Here is a 25264-nt window from a genome sequence, read left to right as displayed (position 1 = left end):
CAAAATAGTTTGATAATCCATTTACTCTGAAGTGCGGAACAATAATTCTAGAGTGAGAGTTCCACCTGGAACATTCTGGCAGCACATCACTAGCATGCTCATGGGTATGTTAGCCTAGCAAAGGTAACATTAGCCTGGTTACCCCGGTTACCCTGTAATGTTGCTGCCGTCAGAATGACAATGAGAGACCCATAACACTGACCGAGTGCAACGCTATTATTAAAATATCTCTGCAGTGAAACGATACTGCGTCTCCCTGTCCCCCTCCCCTCTCTGTGACGGTCGGCTTTTCACTGCGCCTTTGAGTGAAGTTGTTCAGAACAATGAAAAATGTAGTAAAAAAGTAGTTAAAAAGTATTGCAGTAAAAGTAGTGGTTTGGTCGCTCTGACTGATATATTATTATATATGACATCATTAGATTATTAATACTGAAGCATCAGTGTTTAAGCAGCATGTTACTGTTGTAGCTGCTGGACGTGGGGCTAGTTTGAACTACTTTATATACAGTTAGACCGTAAATCAGCATAAGAAACTGTCAGCAGATGTCCTGACAGGCAAGAAACATAAAGGTTGTTTTGCTTTTTCCACTGCAGCACAACTTAACTGTTTCGGTAACAGTTACGGTCAATGAGCCATTGTTGGATGTTTACATTTTTTAAAATGAAAGACCAAAATGTTATTTTCTACCTTTCTTTTTTTTCCTGCTGCACCAAACCATGACCCCAAAACCAAGGTACATACTGAACCATGAACTTGGTGTACCATTACACCCCTAATATTTGAACTATAACAGTGTGTTCAGACAGAACACAAAGCCTTGTGTTACTTGCGCCAGTTGGACCACTAGACCATTTGTATTTATTCACCCCAAATAGCCAAAATACATCACTGTATATTAGCTGTAAGCTAGCTAGTAACAGCAGGCACTGACTGTGTCTGAGGAGGGTATCTTTGTGTTTGTGGTCAGTTCAGCCTCTGACTGAACTGAGAATTCACCAGGAACTCTGCTTCTTTCTGTCATTTCCCTCCAGTCTCTCTCCTCTTTGTACAAGTACAGAGTACAGAAGTACATTTATAAAACTCTGTCATACGCACAAATTTTTTGCTCATTTTTAACTTGGCAGACACGTATTTGCATCTTTGCATTTACTTTGTATGTAATCGCACCGTGCTAAAAATTTGCTTTGCATTTGGTCTGAACACACCATAACAGTTAGGGCAAATGGTATTATTAACCACATTTTCCCATAGTGTAACTACACTGGAGATAGAGAGAGGAGTGAAAAGAGGTGCACAATCCAAAAAGACAACAACCTGTTCAAAGCATCACCATTACCCAACGGATTTATCTCGCACACCTTTGAACTCAGCTGGAGAAACAAGTTTCTTAAGTTTCAAATCTTTCTGCAGGCTGCTTGAAGCAGCAGGGGGTCACGCTTTCTTCACCTCCTCTGAGCTTTTGGGAAAACAGCACATACATGAACCTGGAACTTCCAGCTATACTGACCTCTATCGCTCTGTGTCATAAATGCATTCATGCAGACTGGAAACACCTTAAGAATTTAAAATGTAAACAAAGCAGTGACTGGCTACTATGAAGCCTTGGACCCAGTGGCAAATACAGTTTCTCAGTTTGGAGCAGATCTCTGAATGATGAATAGCGTCTGACATGCAAAGATGTCGATCTGTAGCCTTAAAATTTGCACATTTGCAGCCCCAAATGGCAGCGAGAGGAGATGGTTTAAATTGTGTCTTATGGATGTGTAAACATAGAAATCCTTGAAGGTGACATCAGCACACCGCATACAGTCTGTGATGCTTTATACCAGAGGAATGAGAGAGAATAAAGAGGAGCACTCACTACAGTTTACAACACTGTTTTTACTGCTCTCTTAATTTTTAATTTCACAATTTAATTTGGGCACATTAGAAAGTGTGTAGTGTGCTTTGGGTTTGTATAAGAATGAGACAATTCCTGTGAGAATTGGTGCAGTCTATGTATTTATTTCAGTCCATTCATCTCTCAATGTGGCTTCCTGCTACAGTCTTTTTTGAAACTACCACTGCGGGGGTGCCAGAGTCAGACATTTTTAAATTTTATACAAATTTTATACAATTTTATACATAGTGTCATACGCTGAGAAAAAAAATTCACACAAGTATCTCATCCAATCAATTTAGATTGTTTCGATGAAACCAATTTTTTCAATTAATTTTAGATGGTAGGTATAGGGTTGGGGTTTGAGAGCATTTCATCAATTCCACTTAGTGAATCCGAATCCTATCAAATCCCTTATTAAATTGGATTTGGTTAAGCTGTTAATATTTTTCAAGTAACAAAAGTTCTAATTTACTAAAACTCAAAGATGTCTAATCACCTTTCTCAGCTGAGAGAGCAGAAACACCATAGTTTTTAGAGGCAGCCTAATTATGACACCTTATTTCCACAAGCTACAGTACATGATCCAAACACTGGATGTCCCAATGTAGAATTATTAAGTTGATAAACTTAAATTACTGCTATGATATTCAGAGAGGTTTAACTAGGAGTTTTAAACTCCTGAAATTGACATGATGCAATCAGCGAGATCATTTCTCTTGAGGAGAGTCACTCTCTATTGGTCTTGTTGAACAATAAAAACAGTCTATTCGCAGTTTTAGAGTGATGTTTCTCTTCCTTCACAAATTATCTTTTGCTGACCACAGACAGCGGCTAGCAGACCAGACAACAGCAAAAAAGTTTCATTTCAGCTGTTACAAAGTAAGGGCCCTATCTTACGCCCGGCGCAGAGTGGCACTAAGCGCAAGTCTCTTTGCTATTTTAAGACCGATGCAGTTGTCATTTTCCCGTCCAGCGCCCACGTTAAAATAGCAATGGCTCTTGCGCCCATCAGTGCGCCCATGGAAGTGTTGGTCTAAAAGTAAGGTGTGGTCAGAAGCATTGCTATCTTGAGGCAGCAGAGAGCGATTGTGCTATTGACCAACAAAAACATGGTCTAAAGTCAATGGCGTAATGTTTCACTGTTATTTTAAGGGCGCATTATCAGGACAGTAATATGCACCTACACAGGTGGGTGCACAACATACACTCTGCTTGTTACACACACAGGACACGCAGCAGCGCACAAACATGCAAAAGGTAACAAATAAAAGGATTACAATGTGAAAGATTATTATTGTGTATATTAATATACTTTAAAAAGTCATAATGCTTAGTCATAATATTTATCAGAATTAACTAATCGCAGTAATGATGGATTAAATTGTTTAATTATTTGACCAAATCGTGGCAATACACGGAGGTGTTTAAACAGGCGGACAACAACGGATCAGACACAGATCGACTTTCCTGCTGCATCAATACATGATGACATGAGGAAATAAATGAAGTGAAAACAATGATCAAACTAATGAAGGAAATAAATCTGCACAGCTTCTCGCTGCTTCCAGCAGCAGGATCAGAACCTTGGAGAGCTGATCAAGTCCTGATAATTGTGTTGATGATTCTTTACATGATTGAAATTAATTATTTAATTTTTGAACAATATTTAACAAATATTCTTTAACATTTTTGAGAGTACAGTGATCAGATTTCCATACTTTCAGCAAGTAAAACCCTGCTGATTTGACCTGTTACTTCATGACTGAACAAAACGATTTTACAGAAACCAAAGCTGTAATTAAAAAAATAAACCTTTTCAAAAACTAAACAAAGATAAATTTGCAACAAATGAATGAACAGGATCTTCAACTGGTGGTCTGTGGCTGACCATGGGAGGGTCCAGGAGCAGCAGAGGCCAGTGTGCTCGTTATGGATCATGCTCTTTCTCTTTGCGCACAAGCAGATCTATTGCCTCTGCAGAGAAGCGCTCCTTCTTACTACTTGGCAAATGCGCCATCATAATAGCAATCCGCCAAGGTGCAAGCGCACCTGGCTCTTAAAGGGAATGGGAGATGACACTCTGATTGGTTTATTGCATGTTACGCCGAAAACACACCCATGATTAATTACGAGACTATGGACAACCCCTTTGAACCATGTGCCTGGTGCATTGACCATTTTTCCGCCGTTAAAATAGCAAAAGTGGATTTGGACACACCCTAAATGCAATTACGCCATGCGCTTCAGACCATGCGCTTTAAATCGTTAAAATAGGGCCCTAAATCTGCTGCCAGTGATGTTTGTTGTAATTGGCAGCAAAGGTGACAGTCAGCGCTGGCTATGATGATATGGCTATGATATAAATGACAAGCCTGCTATCCAAATGTTCGTCTTCATCTATATTTGCAAGAAAAAAAAAGAACATAACATAAGAAGAAAAGTTCAATGATCGGGATATGAAGTGGAGCTGGCTATCAGAATCTTGGTATGAACCTGCCTGTTGAGAGACTATATTTAGTCAGCTGGTGTCACCAGAGGACTTCTGAGATGTGAATCCGTTAAACTTTCAAAAAAAAAGTGTTATCTCTTGTTGCCACTTAGGGCAGCCGAGGTGGAAAGTTTCCCAGAGCAAATCCACTGCAAGTATTCAGTGACAACAGCTCAAATGATCCCAGTGCTATGACTGAAAGCACTTTTTTCTTGTGGGTGTGTTTGTAGCAGATGCAGGTTTTGCTGTTGCAGTAATAAGTAGGCCTGATAAATGAATACTGAATGTTTTTTTCTCCTACTAGCCTATCTACTCTTTGATGCTAATCTGCTGAATCCATACACAACCATTCAAATGAATGGGGAGTGACATATCGCCAACGTATTTCATAAGTTTTGATTTGTGATGTTTTCTGTTGATATGAGAAATATGAGATTCTCGCCTAAAAATCTGGCCTAGTGCAGCTTTGAAATGGTCATACTACTATATGAAAATCCCAGCCTTGGTAGTTACAACGCAAAACATATTGCTGAGAAGGACACAGCGGTGTGCCAATTACACGGCTGAATTACACAAACACAAGCCTGTGCACCTGCTGTGTTAAATCTTTCAGCCAACCTTACTTCAGGCACTAAATGGAAATGCATCCTTTGCCAGTTAAATTAGCACTTGTCAGCCACCAATTCAACAAACGCAACACCCACTGAAGACTTAGTTTTCCTCTCAGTATTTTTAGCATTGTTTCAGACAGTCACTCAAATACTGTTAATGATTTTCCTCCCCTCCTGAAGTGAGACATGGTGTAGATCAATCTCTGAAGACATTTTCTCTTCTGACAAGGAGCAGCCTCGCTGTTTGTCTTTTCAGTGTGGAATTATTCTCAAATTAGTGCCACATTAATCACAGTGACAGCTCAGAATGTAAATGACTCTGTAAAGTGAAGAATTTATTGCAGCCTGCTCAGCGACCAGTAAAGTGCTGCAACAAGTTAAATTTATGGAAACTCTTTACCCTGTGTTTGATATGATTATATGGGTTCTCTTGTCAATTGATGGCCTGATGGTTTTTGGATTGTTTTGCATTACTGCATAATTGAGGATGATTTATATGACACTGTGCAGTGCCACGCTGCTGCTTTGGACTGTTCTGTGTCAAACAACCTATTTGTGAATTAATCTAACCAGGCTGTCAGAGCTGTCTGTTTCTTATCAAAAGTTCAACATCAATAATGGATCCTTACAAGTTTGGCGACGGCTTCCCGCAGTCCGTTAAAGCTACGTGGCGGCTGACAGAGGGTTGGAGTCGATAGCGGATGTTGTTATGAAGGTTGTTCCTCGAGAGTCTTTTCCAGAATGTACTTTTTGGAGGAGCAGAGGAGCTGCCAGTCAGCCACTGGGCTTCATGACAGGCAATTTAATCTCAAGGAGTATGGAGGTCTTCAGAGTATCTGACAGCATCAAACTCAGAGAGAAAAAACCTCAGTCTGGAGCACAAACCCAATTCACCAGCATCCTTTATCCTAAATGCTGTGTAAAATTCTCACAGATGAATGTGCTGATACCTCAGGCCAACGTAGGTCTTTCATTAAGTACTGGAGTGACACCGACTCTAAATTAATTTTCCAAAACCACCAAACTACATTGAGGTGTTTGTAAAGGAGTTGATGCTGTTGAAAAGTCTTATTTGTAGTTTTTGTTCATTTCCAATCAATTAAGATGATGTAGAAATCATTGACAGGTTGACAGTAAAGCCCCTCTAAACTTGGCTCCAAGTTTTCATGACTAAATCAGTAACACTCAAAGTTAAAATTAGTGTCATTGCTAATATATTTAAGTTAAGTTTAACACTTGCAAACTCAGCTAATCTGCTTCAGCAGGACTGTGTGTGCATGGTTTGATCACATATGATTGACAGGGCATCCAGTTCAAACCATTTTGAAAAGTAATGACAAATAGACAATTGTCTCTCCAATCTCTTGTGAAATAACCAAAACTGTAGAAGTACCTGAGAAGTGATTGAGAGAGTTGGGTTTTTAGGGCCTGCGGTCTGTCATTACACAGCAAGATGTTGATAACAAATGTTCTTACTTTCATTTATGTTGATTGGTGTGAACATTCATGCTCTCCAGAGGATGAACCCCAATGCTTTTGGTGACCCTTGACCTTTCCTTAAGCACCACCATCAGACTCAAATTTATACTTGCTCTCAAGAAATATCAAAATCTAATTGCAGATTGTCAAAATTTAGCACTTTCATACTCCCAGTGGATGAACCATTTTCAGTTTGGCCACATTATACATGGTCCTGTAGCGCCACCTACAGGTCACTAGGTCAACTTGATGCACAAGATATTTAATAAGGAGATTGTCATCATATTTGTGGGGCACATTCATATTTCCAGTGGGATGAACCCCTTCAATTTTAGTGACATAGCCTTTCATAACACCCAACGCAACAGACAGAAAAACTTTACATTTAAGTCCCATCACTGGTAAGGCTCTGCCAATAGCATAACGCTGTTTGTTTCATCCACTTCTACCGATATAACCTCTAAGGGCCACCAGTAGGGGGTTTTAGACTTTTGCTCTTATTTTTCCTTAGAAGATAATGAGTTTTCTCACAGTGGCAAACATGAAAAGTAAACTGCAAGAATGAAAAGAGGCTTCTGTGATGAATAATGCATCTGTTTCTGTAGATGCTTCGCCAACATCTTTGACATGTCAATCAGTGTGGGCGGGAGTCTCATGTCTTCTGTCTTGGATTTCTTTTGATAAAGTTAAGTTTTTATTATTGCCGGTCAAGCTCTTTTCTTTTTCTGTTCAGCCATAACATCTATCCCTGCTCAGTTATATTTGTGTTATAACGCTCAGACAAGGAGGAGGACATTTATAATATATACAATATGTGTGAAAATGATATCAAGTATTATTAAAACACACTAGAATATACCCAGTGTTGCTTGTTGCTGTAACTTCGATGGCTCTGATTTCATTCTAACTTGTTTTCTTTTGTCACAGGGGAATCAACAGTTCTTTGTTGGATCATCAAAGGAGAAGAGAGCAATGCAAAGGACCTTTCTGTAAATAAAGACTTCCTTTCTTCTGGACTGCAATTAATCTTTGGAAAACTCTGAATGCTTCTTCTTGAACTCTACAGACATCCAAAAAGAGGAGTAGATCCTACTGAGCACTTCTTTTTGAAAGACTCCATATGATTAGCCTTACCGGACAACAGGATTTACTCTCTGACATTGTACTGCTTGTAGTGGAATACAATGGTGAACTTTGCCTATATGTTTCTAGAGTGATATGTCCTTTACTGGGGATTTTTTTTTTCTTTCAACCAGGGTGACAGCAGGTCAGTATGTTGTAAGCATTGCAAACATTCAATACAAAATGAAGTGATTTTGTTTTATCAGTCAATTGTGACTTTCATCTCTAACAAAGTGTAGTTGCAAAGGTTCAAATATAGATGGAAATATGTAGTTGAGCAGCAGATATTCAGGGTGGTTTTCAGAGAAATACACAACCACATCACAGCATCAATGCTTCATTCGCTCTGTGTGACTTAACACACAAAGTTTGATGTGATTATGCCAGAAAAACTAATTTGATTATTCAGTTTGAATCCCAGCATATATTATATATTATATGTCTCCCCTGACAGTTTTTTTTTATAAGCGAATAGACATATGAATTCAAAAATAACCTAGAGGTGAGAATAGATATGGATAAAAGATATGTTCATATGCCAGAATGCAACATCATCTCAATATTACTCATATCTCATAACTACAAAAGAGATGCAGTACAATGTCAAAACAAGTGAAACTACCAGCTGTTAGCAGACAGAAAGTTGGATCCAGTTGTGGTTTATTTTTCTTCAGAAAATCACTCTGCCATTTCCTACTGCTTCTGCCAATTTGTTTTTTTGTTTGTTTGTTTGTTTGTTTATTTGTTTGTTTTTTTCAATCCCAGCTCTGGAGTTCAGATCTGACCAACCTGACAACAGGCGTGTAAATTAAACACACAGCATCTGGTCGCTGGCTGGGTGACGACAACAACGTTCCCAAAACTGTTTTCAACTCAAGTATGACTTGCTGATCACCTTTCAGTAGATATCGCTGACACTTCCTTCGTCTATGTAAGTGATGACAACAGTAATAAACTATGGTTGTGTAACTAAAGGTTTGTGTGTTTTAACCATCTGTATGCTAAGGACAACCATTTAAAAACAAATTAATGTTTCAGGCCCAAGAGTATATTGGTAGAATCAATAATGCAGTAGGTATAATGACAAAGTGATCAGGTTAGCAGGGACACTAAATCCAGTACCTTTATGAAGCCTATCAGGCTTTGTGTTAGTGAAGTGTTGATTCAGCTGGTAATTTTGGAGGCTTTACTTTGTTGTGGTGTTGGGTGGACTGATTTGTACTGAAAGGTGGTTCTGTCACAGGGATCGATCTTAACTCTCTAAAAAGGCAACATACAGGCAGAGAGTAGTCGTAGATGTTAATGATGGATGAATTAATTGTGCAGGCCTCACAAAGTGCAGATTAGTGCAACAAAAAAGGAAAAAATAAATAAACAAAACCATTTACAATAAGATATGTAATTCAGTAAAGCTGGAAGCTTCAAGTTTCCACATCACACTTGGATAACGTGGTTTAGCTATCTGAGGGTCATGCTAATCTAGCATCTTGAACAGAAGCAGCTGCTTGGTTAATGCAGGCTGAGAGCTGAGTGTCAGCCAGCAGGACTCTAATTACACGTGCTTCCAACAAAATCAACACAAAAGTGATGAACTGTATAAGCGACACTCCCCTGCTTTGAGTATAAATGTATTTTAGTGGTGGTAGTAAATGAACTGATACAGTTGGAGCGACAGTATTTGTGCATCTGTTGCAGCTGAGCAGCTGTTTCCAGCAGCTGGACAAACGTTAGCTACAGTGAACACACACATCATTCCCTCATGTAGATCAGGTATGAAGGTTATTTCATATTAAAGCAGACAGACTGAAGGAGAGATTTTGGGGGAGATTGGGGTAACATGTTTTATATTTATTCAATAGCAGTACAGGTTAGTTACGATAAAAGGCTACAACAATTTTGATTCAATGTTTATTAATTGTTAGATATGTCCAACACATTTAGTCTGATCTAATTATGTCCTCTAGTGTCCTCTAAGCCAGTTGATGAATAGATGGCGTTAGATGGGAGCTCCGCAATTTTAAATAAAGTCATTATTTTGTGTTATTTAGTTTCTCATTCAAGTAACTTGGTGTTTACTTGATCTGTTCTTTTAACTCTTAATATACCCCATTCTGATTTTGTGTTGAACATAGGTCATGTCAGGGGTTAAAACGGTTTTATAATGGAAAGATGTCCAACATATTTCATAAATTATTGATTAACTGATAATCGATTGTTAAGGCGGTGGTATCCCTACTGCCAGCTAATGTCAATCAAACAAGCCTCTGACACACCTCTCCAGCCGACTGAGACAAAAAGGAACATTTCTGATATTTTTCTAAAGATATTTCTTCATTCAAATTAAAATGTGATTTCAGTTGGACTTTAACTGGTGGTTAGACTATTCACTTTTACTACTGAATGGTTCTAATGCCACACAACATTTTTTGGTTTTCTACTTCTACCCAGGCTTTTATAGTACTTCTACTTTTTCCTGTGCAGAGCCAGTTTTTCAGAAGAGCTCCATGATGAAGTCAGTCTTGGTTGATATGAGATTTTTGATAGAAATGTAATCTCTTGGGATCAGAACCACAGTGCCTATAATATATTTTGGTGAGCATATGATGGTTGTAATAGAGGTGGTAAGAAATTAAATTAAATACAAGGAAGGGGCAGAGGTTGAATGGATTTTTTAAGGATTCAGTTTCATTATGTTTGTTAGCTGACACAGTTCAGACTATATCAAAATCCTTAATAAGTTCATGGTTCACGATGACACTGTCTCACCTACAGATTTCCCAATATTGCACATAATTTTGTTGCCTAGATGAGATCTTCTTAAATGTTTAGCCGAGGACCCCAGTGAGAAATTAGATTTCCTTGCTCTGGGAAACAGTCTTATTAAAAATTCTCATATCCTCGTCATAAAGGGACCTACCAGCAACACGCCTGTAAGTCAATTTGGATATCAACCCACAGTTTAAGAAGTGCTGCTCCAGATTACTGTTGAGGATTTTCCACACTTTGTTGCAATGCTGACACCTCTCAATTTTCACTTCTCTTTTGGGAAATTACAAAAAAAAAATAAAAAAAATTCCACAACAGCAGAAATAGTGTAATCAGGGGGTTATTCAGCTGCACAGAGAAATGGGACATTTAGAAATAAAGGACCCGACAACTTTTTCATGTATTTATCATTTTGCAACATGCCCTCTGCGCTTGCTGTAGACACTGTTGCTTGTCTCTTCCTGTCAAACATAGTTACACTGAATGACTCTGTTTCCCAGCCTGCTATCCCTTTCCAAACAGCCAGTCTGTGAAATGTGCTACACAAGAAACGGAAGACAAGTGCCGCCTTGAGCATCTCTCTCATGTTTTACAGCGTCTAGCAGAGGAGTGAGCGCCTCTCTCAAACATCAACCTCTGTCCGCCTTTACAGAAAGCATCCGTTGGCAAAACTGCAAACACAAAACTCTCTCCACGAATCAAAAGGCCGTGAAACTGCTGGCCTTGGTGTGTCAAAACAGTTTGACATTTCCAGGGTCAATGCCAGACTCCCTGTTGGTAACGGAGTCAGTTTGGAGGAGCCGGAGGAGTGTCCGGGGGTGGGGGAGCTGCAAATACAGAAAACCTTGCTTTCAAAGCTTTGATTTCTTTCAAAAGATCCAAATGAAGTAAAGGCAGGCAATTCTCTCTCTTCTTTTTTTCTTTTTTGCTGCAGTCATTACAAGAGCACATCAAAGGAATCTCCTCCTCTCACCATATGCTGTATAGTTTCATAATCTAATGAGGGTTTTGTAATTACACAGTCCACCAGGGGAATGGAGCTCATCGATTCTCTGGGAAAAGAAATTTCATTACAGACCCACTGTAAACCGTTGATGCTATCAACAGTTTTGTACTTTAATTTCATGTAATTGTTTTACATAACAAAAGGACCTGCCACAATTACATGTTACAGAGTGAACTACAGATATGAATGTAAATCACACGCTGATGATGGAATTTGCAGGACAGATGAAATATGTTGAAAAGTGGAGAATGTCGCTTGTTAAGGTGCCAACATACTGTACAGGAAATATTTCATCTGATCATGTAATTTGTTTTCCTGGTGCAACACAATAGGCTGTATGACATTTCAATATATGCGTGATACACAACTAATGAATGCTGCAATTTTTTATGATTTCGCCTCAGAACCAGCAATAGGAAATCCTCTGATGCATTCATCAAGCCAGCAAATGACAAATGAGACTCACCAGACACCTGGTGTAGTGGAATTATTTTTACGTTTCTGTGGGTATAATAAAGGCTATAGCTGTTAGAAGTGTTGATTTGCAGTAGCCTTCTCTCTGCTGTGTGTTGAAATCCTTTTAAGTAAAGCCTGGGAACTCCAGTCTGAAACTTTACTTTGTCTCAGCTGTGAAACCTACATCTGTTCGTGACTTGAATGCAAACAAACAGCAGCTTGTGAATTTCTTCTATATATCTAGAAAAGTTCACAAAAGTTAAATGATATTGAATTTTCACCCATCAGAGTAACCAGTTCTATTTGGTCTTCATCTAAACTCAGATGGCCACAACTACAACCCAGTGATCTGCACTCTCCTCTCGCATCTTGAATCAGGCTTAAACTAACCTAAACTTGAGTTTGGGTGCCCCGGTAGTTTACTGGTTAAGCATGCCACATAACTACGTCAATGTCACCGACTTGTTGCATGTCATACCCCTCTGTCTAAACCTAGTTCATGTCTCTCTGCACTTTTGCCTATCAAATAAAGGAAAAAACATGCTAAAAAATAATCTTGAAAAACAAAACAAATCTTGAGTTGGTGGACAACCTCACTTATTAAGTCAGCCTCATCAGCAAAGACAGTGTGACACAGAAAGAAATCAAAGGAAGATTGGGGAAAGCCCAAAGTACATTTTCCCAACTCAGCAACATCTTAACATCCAAGCAATACAGCTCAGAAACAAAAGTCCATCTATATAACAGCAACATCAAGTCCATCCTAATGTACTGTTCCGAATGTGAGCGGGAAATTGAGGGATGCCTGAGAAGGCTATATGGTTATAATTTTAAGTAAGTATTTTAAGTAAGTGAGCTGTTGTGGCAAATGTGTTAGCACACAATTGCATATTTGCACATCCAGCAAACATGTACAGTAGCATTTATTAATATGAAGTGTGTTTCTAGCCAGCAGCCGAATGAAAACCCAATATATACTCAATTTTTAGCTCAGTTTTAGTCTCCACCAACTACTGAAAACAGCTTCCTGCTGTGGCTTGAGACAAGGTTGAAAAAACGAAACAATGAGCTGAAAGTCACTAAAACACCCCATAGAGCTGAACGGAAATGTTAACATGAAAATAACTTACTGATTTATACAGCTTTTATCACTACAATTGTATTTTTTTAGTTATATTTGAGATTTTTAACTGCAGTTAAATTTTCCAAACACTGTGAAAACTGAAGTTCCTTGCCTTCATCAACTGTATATAAACTCAACCCATGAAATTATTTGCTACTCTGTCTTCTCTAATCTGTCTTAAACACAGTTGAGGATGTTATAGATCAGTGTACAGGGGACAAACCAGTTGTTTAGGTAAAACTATTGTAAAGGTTGTGTTGTGAAAAAGTCAATTACCACACACCCACAAGCTCCCAGACGATTCCATTATATCTTAAACTCCTGTAGGACTTTGTATATGAGTAGTGCAAATGAATATGATGTAGATGTCTGCTTTCATTATTGTACTTTTGTTATAAAACAAATGGTTACATTAAATTACAGCTTTGATAATGAATTCTTAATATGCTACATCACCCACCTTGCAAATCAGCATACTCAGATTATTGCACTCGCTTTATACATTGTGATTACTTCTGACAGGTGCAGTGGGTTTATGTGGGCTTGAAGATGATTTTCACTATTTGGTTTTTCTGAGATATCGAACAAAAGTTTGAGCTTTTGCTTTAAGTGGTTTCAGTATGTTGATCTGTGCTTGGTTTATTTTTGTTTCTCTTTTTGATGTGAGTGCTCATTATTGTTTATGCACTGCATTTCCCACAAATCACCTGTCAAACAAACAGTGTGGACGGGGCTTCCCGTCACTTAAAATCATTCCTTTAAATGAATCTCTGCTACGTGTTGTGGCAGCCGGGCACATGGTACTGTAGCTGTGAAAAGCTGAAATGGAAAAATAAAATGCTCAGAATAAATATGAGGCATGGCTGCTATTACTCTATTTAATCAACAGGTGCTGTAGTTTCATCCAACAAATGTAATTGCCTAAAGACGTGTTCACCATACTGATGATTTCCAAGCACACTGTTGTAAAGGAAACTTTTCAGTTAGACCACATGCATTGGTAAGCGCTGCTTAAATGATGAAACCCCCCTGAGGACATTCATATAGGTGCTACAGTGATGCATCGCTGTTGTACCCATTAATGTCATTAAGACTGCCCTCAGGGGTGTTATCGCTATATTTAGTTATTGGAAATTTGATGAGGAATAGATCCTAGAGCACGTACACCAACCAAAGCTGACGTTATAAACAGTATCTGGTCCTTCTCATGCCAATAAAATGGAGACATCTCTAATTAGCACAAAGATGGATTACGCCTGTTTGGCATGTTCCCCTGAGCTCGGTGAAACATCCCTCACAGTGCAGGCTTGGATTACGTGTGGATAAGACAAAGGAAGCGGGAGGGATGCATCCCGGTTATACTGTAGATGTAACGCTTTACTTCCTGTGGCTCTGTGTCAATATACATCCCCTGCCCTGCTTAATATATCATCACAACAACCTCTGATCTCAAACATCCAAGGGAACGGCTATAAATAATTAAAGGTTACAACATGGGTCATATTATTCCTAAAGTGGCTTAGATCAGAGAATGCACCGGCTTCGCTACAACAACCAAGTCCAACAAGGAAATAAAAATGGTCAGACTATCATGCAACAAACACCAATTAAACCAGAATATCAAAAGTGATTGCACCTTTAAAAGCTACTTGCATCTGTATACCATCAATAGCACAAAGTGAAGTGGCATAAAAGGATTCAAACCCCAACCCCCATGTCTTTGCAATCTTGTACGTTTATCCAAAAACTTAATTACTGCTGGCTCATGAACTGCCGCATATCTCCCAAAATTTTAATCTTTGCAGTTTGCAGCCTTGCTGGGAATTGCCTTGTTGGACCCCAAGCCAATCAATTTGTCTTTCACCTTTTTAAAAACCCCATTGGAAACCAAATAGTTAACATAAATTACATGAAGGCAGCAAGTACAAGAAAACAAGACCTTACTTTTTCCACCCATACCTGACCTATGACCTCCAGATTTTGCTGGTGATTTAAATATATTCTTTCAAATTGAACTATCCTCCGAAATAATGAAATGCTCCAATGCATAATGTAGATTCAGCTCTTACAGTCAATCACAATCACAAAATTTAGAGGACAATCAACTGACATGAAGGCAAAAAGTAGGAAGTTGTAGCACTATTATTGCTAATTCTATACTCACCGATTCATATCAGCACCAGTTTTGTGAAAAAAAAAAAAGTTAAACCTTTGCTTTCAGAGAAGTGAACAGCTTTGCATTGTGCTCCGGTGAGGTTTAGCGACCAAATTAAAGAGGTATGGATACAATGAACACTGAGGCATCTGGCGCTGCATAATGTCTGTAGAAATAATTTTTCCTCAAAGCCGTCTCCTCATTGTCTGCCCGCAGACAGAAATTTCTGATTCTATTGTGAAGCTAAAAATTGGTTGAAAATTGGTAAAAGCAAGAGCAAATTAGATGCTGCTGAGCATTACATCCACTACAACAAAGCAGACAAATGGATGGCATTAATGATTTGAGTGAGCCATCAGTGTCATCAAACGTACCTGTGTGTGGAAAGGCAGACAGCCGCTAGATAAAGTGCAGTCTGTGATAGTCATTTGCTTGGCCATTGTGTCTACCATCACTGCTACAGTTTTATTATCTGGGCAGCCTGGGATGAATTTGTGATCATAAAACCAGGCTTGTGACAACAATAGCGAGAGGAGATTGACAATAACAAAATAACACGTGAGTGAGAAAACACAGGCTTTCCATAAAAGCAAGTCATTTCAATAACTGTCAGATTTCTGGCGGAACGTCAGAACTGAACGAATGTGTCTTTTGTCAATTTTGTCAGCATCTTTGTTTCCTGACAGTGTCTTTATCTGACTGATCCAAACATGTCGTCTAGGAATGGCTTCGTATTCATCCAGCCCCGGGTGAGATATATTCTCCCAGTATGACTTGCCACTGTATCTGCCCGGCTACAGAATAATAATAGAGTTTCTCCCTCTATTCCCTTGTGGTTGATTTTCTTATTTAACTCATTCAATTATGAGGAATAAAATATGGTATTAGATATTTTCAAAGCTCTTTTTCCTCTGTGCACAATCCATTTTATTCCTTACAATTTCACGCTTTGTGGAATTTTCTAGTCACAAGTTAATTAATCAGGTAGAGACGGTGGGGTTACTGCATCTCAGGACTAAATGACCCATATTTAGTACAAAGAAAAACCTCATTCTAAGGTATCTGAAGAAGAAAAGCTATCCCCCACCCAGCACTGGAGGCCTGGCCCTTAGTGTTCAGCAACAGTGGTCCCTGTTTCATCTTAGGGCCACTTTTAACGAGATAAACCCTCTACTGGCAGTGACCTGAGATGAAAGTAGGAGACACAAAGCCGGCGAGAGTTCAGGGAAAGTTCTTGAACGTACTGCTTACCCACCCACTCACCCCGCCTAAACCCCTCTCAACCCCAGTCCTGGTGCTGCTGAGAGACTGAGATGGGAGGGAAGTGGGCAGGGTGGCGGAGTGCGGCGGTGGACTAGAAAAGTTCCTTTGCCTCTATTACAACTTTGTTGTTGATCCCACAAGGAGGCCTCGCTAGGTGCTAAAGATGCCGGGATTGACGGCTCTAATCTCGTCGACTCTCTCCGTCTCGCTCGAACTTGGCCTCTTCTTTTGTTCTTTAAGCCCCGGATTCTCTTGTTTCTACAACTCTATTTGGACGCAAGGCTGGTTTCTGCAGGGGGGAGGGGAGAAGGATGCTGCTGCAGGAACCGCAGAAGCGTAACAGAGGTTGCTGCCACGGTTGAGGCACAGGTTCAACATCCTCTAAAGAGACAAACTGGTGTGAGTCCACCAGCTGATCCATGTGAATGACTGGGATTTTGATTAGTTATTTTCACAGACCTGACATCACAAAACAAATAGTATAAATGAAAACATCTTACCATAAGATCAATATATTAATTATTTTGTTTAATGTTATATAAGTGGTAATTCGGTGGTTCTCAGTCTGGCTGTTTTTCATTCTGTCTAATCAGAGAATATATTACATCTGGGATGCAAGTGGAATGCAATCAACTACCTGCAGCGGCGGGTCAGAACAGCAGAGGCACTTTGGGATTTAGTGCATTAATAACATCTGGCCAGATGAAAACAAATTTGTTTTGGCTAACACTGGCATATTTTTATAAACGCAGTTTGTTTTATAGAAAAGCTTGTAAAAGTGCATTAAAGAAGTGATTCTAAAGATAATACTGTTGTCAGAAGCACAGTCCCCTTAAGTGTGTCTGAACTTTTTCTCAGGTCTTTCTTTATTTAACAGCCAAGTATCAAGAGCAAGCATAACACACTAAGGGCCTCACCTGGATAGCACATATTGAGAATCATTTAAGCTGCTGGACCCCTGGCCATTTACTGTATTTTGAATTTAAACTGAGCAGCATAATAGGTTTATGGCTCTATCTGGTGAAAGACTGAATTATTTTGGTCTCTGCACTGACAATTCGCCTAAAAATGTAAATTCCTATTGAGCTTTGAAGGCAAAACAAGCTAAGATTTGTAGTCTAGTTTGGTGAGGCTAACGTCAGATTGAAGCCCAATGAAAAATCTAGGATTTAAGAGGAACATGCTAATTCTGTACCCTTGTTATCTGCTATAACCTAGGAAAATGCAGTGTAGCCACCCAGTTAGCTTGTTCGCTCAGAGAGCTAGCCTTAGCTCCACAGACGTGGCCATATTGAGTTGACTGACAGATTGCAAATTCAACTCTTTCATAGCATTCTTGTCTTTATAATACATTGCTAGTGTGCTGAAACACACCATACTTTTCCTATATTTACTAATTACTTTGTTGAGAACTACCATAATTAGCTAGCAGAAAACAGATCACCTTTTTTATTCCATGCATTCTCCTTCCTTGTCAAAACCTGGCGCCCACATTATCCACAATGCAATTCAACTAGATTCACTCAACTATACAGATTTGGGTGTGTTGTGGAGCAGCTAATAAGGTTTGAATTAAATTTGGGAATATATCAGACTTTAAAACTCAATCCCGCACATGTATTCATGCCATTTTGTCCAAAGAACATGGAAGTACACGTGTCATTTTTTATGAATTAGACACAACCAGATTGAAGGTGACTGATGTCAGCAAGAACGTGTACTCTAGTGAGACCATGTTTGATATTAGTTATACTGAGTAACACGGCAGCTCCTCATTAACAGTGTTTGAGGAGTTGGACAACAGGGTTGCTAATGAATATGTCCCCTGCTGCTCAAACCAACATACGGAGGAATGACATTAAATCCCGACCCCCTTTTACTAACCCTTTGTTCGCTGTCTATTCATGACTGCGTGAAGCCATGGGATTTATTTAGAGGCACAGCTTTCCAGCATTGATTCCCTCACTCCAGCAGTCAGCCTGTTTGTTTTGCAGACAGAAGCCTTGGCGAGCAGCGGCGCTCAAGTGGACACCAGGCTACAACTGTGATACATTAATGACCGCTCATTTCCACAGCGCACCGGCTCTCTCATTGAGAGTGCTGCATTATAAGCACCTGTAAGCATCAGCCAAATGACAAGATATCCCCTTCTTCCACCCAAACACACACACACACACAATCAAACACACCACAACAGCTCAGTCAAAGGATTCAAACTAAATACAGCCACTGGAAATGCTCCTTATGATTCGCCATTTCAATATTATCAAAAGCCAGCGTTGCCAGGATATATCCTACCCATCACAAAATGACCCAACCTGTGAAAATTAAAATAATGCTCCAGCTAATGAATCTTATGTATGTTTTGAACCTGCACTCACCTGCATGTATTCTGGGAAGCTGTGTTCAGACTTAGACCCTAGAATAACTTCTCTGAAGCACTACCCTTGACTGTTTTCTTAAGTTAAACCTGTTGGTCAAATTACACAGAAGGTTTTAGCAACTTCAGGGACAGCTGCAAAAAGTTACGGCTTTTATTCCTTACTTAATTTAGTAATTAAGGACATTGACAACTGATTTGCATGCTTGCTGTGCTTTATTTGTGGCATTAATTATTGCAGTACCACAATAAAAAAAAGTATGAACTGAGTGATGGGGCATCCTGATGGCCTAGGGGTTTAGCCATGTTATCACAACATACTGGATCTTTGTTGCATGTCTTCCCTCCTTTCTCGTTACTTCTCTTCTGGCACAAAAATGCCCCCAAACTACTTAAAAAAAACCCCCAAAATACCAAAAGAAAATGATTTACCGTAACTGACTGAGTTAGCTACAAGCAGTAGTGGTCTAGGTTGGATTATTAGTGTGTGGAGACCATGGCTGTGTCTAAAATCACATGATACTTCACATCAAACTTTACAGGTATAATATTGCACAACTGTAATTTTTTTTTATAATAATTATTTGTAATTATCATAGTATCTAGCATTCTCTGAGTTATTCAGAGCCTACTTGTTATTTATTAATCAATAAGCAGTTAGTTCCTGATTTGTGCCTTACTGGATCATTGGTAATTTCCAGTTTTGTGAAGTGTTACAAGTGAGCCAGACCCTTATCCAGTAATCCCCTGTTCAGACTTGAGTGCAGGTCCTAATGATGTCCTGGGATGTCCAAACTTTCAGGACCTTTCCACAAGAATGACAAGACTGGATTACTTTATTGGCTTGCCTCTCTTGTCTCTGCAGCACTCTCAGTTAAAACCAGAAGGCACACTGTCTTACCCTCCTCAGCATTTTGGAGAGAGGAAGGAATGGAGCCCACTGCTGGCTGGAGATGACTGTCAGAGCCTGACTGGAAGTGTTGGTGCAGCGGTGCTGTGTGTTATCTCTGTGATCGCGCCAGGGAACAGGAACTGTCTGGCCAAAGTCACAGATGGTGTTCGGAGCCGTTGGCGCTCTGCAGTCGCTGAGACTCAAGAAGCTCTCAGCTCTGGTGCTGTCTTTATTGTGATTAAAAGTAGAAGCAGACATCAGCAGTTTAGCACACAATATTACAACAGTGGTCAGGTACTTCAAAGCAGCCTCAGTGACTTTTTATGTTGACAGGCAATCAGAATTCCCTTCTTAACCTGGCTACTCAAAGCAGTCAATCAATATTTTTATACTTAAAATGGGTCGAATTGTTATGTGGACCGTGATATAAAAAAAATATATGGGCTAGTAGAGGCCCATTAAACCTACTACTAGGTTGTTATCACCCATTTATTTCAGTGAGCCAGTGTTGATGGAGCCCAGTAAGCACAGAAGGCCTGTTATCAGGCATGTGCTGTCATGTGACTGTCAAGTTTCTTTCTATGTAAACAAACAAAAAAAGGCTTTCACTCCTTTTATTCTCAGTGAAAAATGCAATACTTTAGGATAATTTTGGCATTAAAATGCATTGTATTCTGAGAAGCTGTGTTCAGACATAGACCCTTGAACAACTTCTCTGAAGCACTACCCATGACTGTTTTCTTTAGTTAAACCTGTTGGTCAAATTACACAGAGGGTGTTTAGTTTGTCAGTTATTATGTGTTCTTTCCAAGTCAAGACCTTTCCAACAATGTATTTGGTTTAGCTCTACGACAAGTTCTGATATTTGTCATTCCATGGATACAAGGCATTTCAGCCCTAGTTTCGGAGATATCTGAATATCTCAATATTGGCTCAATATATAAAATATATAAAATGAAGCTTTTTGTTTTTTTTTCTTTTTTACTGGAAATAGTGACCAAAATTAGTCACCTTTGAAGATTACAATACTGCTGCCAAATCTAGGGCATTACCACAGGTTTGGAGGAAGGCCTGAAGTGGTTGCGTTAGGGTTAGGGTAGAGATGTCAGATTCGGTTAAGTTTACTTTCGACACCCATCAACTGGTAACTAACTGGTTAATTTTTAAGAAAAGTTGTGATGTAGCTTTTGTTTGTGGGAGTTGTCTAGCAGTCAGTGGTCAGAGCTAGCTTTGCTGCCCAGGTTAGCTTGACTTTTAGCTCATCCTTCTTCTCCTCAAAGTCTTTTTCAATGTGTTTAGTCACAGTAGCATAACATATTTGTGCTTGAGATACCAGACTAGCTCTTTCAATCCTTTGCCCTCTACCACACTGATTGGTGCTAGTACCGTATTGGCCCAAATATAAGATGACCCTGATTATAAGACAACACCCCCTTTTCCAACAACTGCAACTGGAAAAATAACGTTAACATTACTTTTTGAATAAAACTTACATCATAGCATACTTACATACTCACACACTTTCCTACCAGGCTCTTGGAAGCAGTCAAAAATAATTTTCTCCATCAGTTAGCATTTCTACAACAGCCTGTTTGTCTTTTTGAGTTGCTTATCATCTGTCACTGTGGTATTAGGCAGCTTGACATATTCCGTTTCATATTCCACTTTTTTTTTAACAGTTGATTCAGAGTCAGCACTTCAGACTGATGTAGACCAATGTATGGGGGTGATGTGCATTCTCATCTGTATGTACTGTATATCTCTCTATATTTACCTTGTTACATACATGTTCTTATAGGTCTAAATATTTTCTTCAATACAGCCTCCCGTGAAAAGTATTATTCATGTCTCCGCCCAGTTACTGCAGTTACAGTAAAATCAAGCACACATGCAGAGCAACTGCCCCACACTAAACTGATATAATAGCCTACATGAGTCTCATGTCTTACCTGTAAGATTTGTGTTTTAATTCCTTTTTTAATCATTTGTGACATGAAAATGTCAGATTATCACACAATCAGAAGTAAAAAGTGTGCGCACTGGTACTAGTTCAATTATAAAATCCAAGCATAGCATAGAACGTCTCTTCTGCCAGCTGCTGACAGCGCTGTCAGCTGAAGAGTCGGTCACACTGGACAGTAGATGAGGCTGTAGAGACGCTGGTACGGTTAAATGTATTGCATTTCACACCAGAGCTAAGAGCTTGGAGCAGGAAACAGTCAGTCCATTCCAATCCAGTTATGTATTGAGGTCATTTAGAGACAAGAATCTAAAAGTTTACAGCCTGTCATGCTGTCACCCTGTCTTACTCAGTGTATGACATGGCATGATAAGAAGAAAAAGACCCAGCGATTCAACAGACCTAACATGAGTCGACTGAGGGGCTTTTCGACTGATGCATCGACTCGGTGACTTTTAGGGGGCAGCTGTAATGGCCCACAACTTTACTGTTTTGGGTCAGTGTCATCAAATTTGACTACTGGACTTACATTCATCAGGCGGCCAGAAAGATGACTCCAAATGAATGTTAATGTCTGCTAGTTGGCAGCTAGTAGGCTGCTTGTTGTGCTGTGCCCAAGTTGACATATTTGTGCAGTTTTACATAATTAAGCTTAACATTAACAGATTTAACAACAGGGTAAACATTCTACTAAATATCCTTCAAGGAGTGCAGGGCTTGCTCTTACTCAGTTTTACCTGTTTGAATGAGTGATACTGATCATATTGCTAAGCAAAGCTAGCATGGCGAGCCTGTCTTGTCAAACCTATTTTTCTAACTAACTCAATTTATATTATGACTTCCATGTTTAGGAAGAATACTCAAAATGTAAGTGGACAATTTAAAAGATTTATTCATGTCTAATATAAATATTCTATCTTTCTTCTGTCATTAGTATTGTTATATTGTATATTAATTTTATCTAAAGGTCTGGAAAATATAAGGCGATTTTGTCAGGTCTTTCTTTAAGGCCCCGTCTGACTCAAGAATCTCCTCTGCCCTGTGTTCAAAAGGATGCCATGTGCTAAAAACTGTTGAAAAGGACTAAAGCAAATCAAAAGCTTGTAATTTCATGAATGTTCTGGAAACGCCATGGTTTCTCCGTCCTCTCTCAGTCGTCATGATCTCCATGTCTCCAGGGGTTTTCTTGTCTCTTTATCATACATACTGCCACTGCTAGGGACAGGGAGTCAAGAAGGTTCAATAGGGATGGTGGCACCTCACGGAAACCAATTATACACGGGCTCCGAAGCCTTCATTTCTGTGCCGGAGCTTTGAATGCTTTTGATATTCCATGATGAATTACCACGACCAAATGAGAAGGAGGGGGAGGGGGGGGGGACAAGAAAGCGAGAGAGCAAGAGACTGAAAAAGAAAATCCAGGAGGAATTCTTTGCCTTAACTCCCCCAGGGCATTCAGTGTGTTGGTGGAGTACTGTACGTTTCTCTGGCAAGCGTATCTCCTCTCTTCCACCCACGCGAGTCTCTCAAACCGAATGAAGTCCCAGCGGAGGAGTTCCTTCATCCAGCCAGAGTGTGCGTGCTCTTGTGTAGCACACCTCCTCTTAATTAAACAATGGCAAGCACTGAAAACGTTGTTTGACAGAGACTGTGGAAATTAACTTTGTCTGTGAAAAGGAAAATATAAAAAATAAGCTGACGCTAATCTCACAGGATGTAAGTTCATTAAGCAGAGAAAGTTGGACCAGCTCTCTCTCGTCTTCAGGCTCATTGTGCCTTACATGTCACTTCTGGTTGGTTCGACAGTGTTCTAACTGAGCAGTAGACATCATTTCAATGTGACTTCTTTGCCTTTGCTTTCAAGTAACCCAGGATCCTTTTGTCTATGTATACACCAGCTTATATTGAGCAGCAAATACATCATTATTCAAACAGCGCATAAATAGCTGTATACAGAGTCCTCTAGAGACAGCAAGCATCCGAACCAATGCCAATAAGAATTCTTTTTATCAGAATAATCAGCTTGGAACAAAAATCTGGGTCTAACTGCATATTTCTTTAGTGCAACACTCACCGAGTGCATTTACATGCACACAAGATTCTGTATACCCTGCTCACTGGCAGTAATCTTCTGTTTTTTTAAGTGTTTGAACACTGCACAGTTCAGAGTCATGTGATTTTTCTAATTAGTTTTCACCAGTTTATATGGAAATGATGTAATAAACAGTCTAGCGCTCACCACTGCACAGTAACGTGGTTAGAGTTATAACTTCATCAACCAGGTTCCTGTGTCTAGTGATGACATATACAGCAAAGGCATCCACTGTACAGAAATAGAAAGAGTAGGATTCTAGATCACTTACCTGGGTATTGCCAGTTAAAAAAAAAAAAAATCATATTGAGGATATTCAGACATTGACATAATTCAAATTAAATCAATATGGTTATTGATACTGGTAGTTACTTATCAGTACAGTAACACATCAGAGCTCGATGTGTCCTTTATTCTTTCTCATGAGATGAGACCATTGACTCATATATCAATCAGTTTTATTGACCAAGTATGTATGATACACAAGGAATTCGATTCTGGCTTTCACTTGCTCTAAATGTACTGACAATGGCAAACTGTTACTACATGTAACATCCTATAAAACCACAATTTGCCATTTTTACATTTCTGTTTGTGTGTACATTAAAGAAACTGATATAATGGGTTACTTGGTGAGCTTTACAGCATTGAAAGCGCTGCTAATCTTTATGCTACAGTAAGCTAATCACCACCTGGCTCTAGCTCATACTGGAGTACTACTTGGCACACAGATATGAGTGTTATCAATCTTCTCATCAACTTTTCTACCTATTCCCTTAATTCTGAACCTCAGAGCTGCTCAGCAGCTTGAGGGGAGCTGATGTGCTGCAGTGACGGTGGAGCATGTTGTATTGTCCCATCAGTGTGCAAACTGTTACAAATGTTATATACATACATAGCGTTACCTTGTTTCCATTTCATGTAGCATTGTTTTCACTTACTTTGCTATAGTAAGCTCACTCCTCAGAGCCACAAGGAAGTTGTGCAATGCTAATGAACACATCCTTATTAATGGGCAGTTACATGAATGGGGGAAAAAAGTTAATTAAATTCAACTGAAAATGCCTAATGTTAAATGAATAGTGTTCAGATAACACCAGCAACTGCCCTAGGGTTAATCTGTATTATGGTTCTGACCATTTACGAATCAGTACCAATTTAAGACAGGCGCTCGGTCAATTCTATTTCAGTAATGACTGTTGTTATTTTAGAGAATTATTAGCGCATGAAGGCACATAAAGTGAGATTTCCACCTGCTTTGATGTGAGCTTTCCTATTAATTGTGTTGCAGGTGAAATACCACAGTTGTAAACCTTGTTGGCTTGTAGAAAAGTCCTCCTGATAAAGGTTTGAGTTCAAACACTGTTAAAACCCAGAGTTTGGCTGTAACGAGGCGGAGTGCTTCACAGATTCTGGCCGACATCTTTGCAAATGTGATTTATGCTCACAGTGTGGCAAGGAGCTCAAATCTTTAATTACCGTGCAAATTACTGGCCACTGTAATTCATCAGTACACAACCACCAGAACCTCGTTTCCACACTAATTTAATGAATAATTGCCTTCTTGGAAAACCTGCCTCTTCTAGTA

At 39.4% G+C, this 25264-nt stretch overlaps 1 protein-coding gene across 11 annotated transcripts in view; it reads right to left on the bottom strand.

The window, feature by feature from the left end:
- LOC122974803 overlaps nt 1-25264 on the bottom strand; it is a 100194-nt gene that overhangs the window by 58412 nt on the left and 16518 nt on the right. For 9 of the 11 annotated variants that reach the window (XM_044342763.1, XM_044342761.1, XM_044342762.1 and 6 more), the window contains one exon: nt 19634-19851. The exons of 1 other annotated variant lie outside the window; for it this stretch is intronic. In XM_044342763.1, coding sequence (XP_044198698.1) covers nt 19634-19851 — 218 coding nt within the window. Of the gene's footprint in view, nt 1-18872; nt 19538-19633; nt 19852-25264 lie in introns of those variants that run through there. One more of the 11 variants, XM_044342765.1, reaches the window with a different exon arrangement.

This window comes from Thunnus albacares, chromosome 23 (assembly GCF_914725855.1).
Source record: "Thunnus albacares chromosome 23, fThuAlb1.1, whole genome shotgun sequence".
Taxonomy (NCBI): Eukaryota; Metazoa; Chordata; class Actinopteri; order Scombriformes; family Scombridae; genus Thunnus; species Thunnus albacares.
This window is presented reverse-complemented; position numbering and strand designations above follow the sequence as displayed.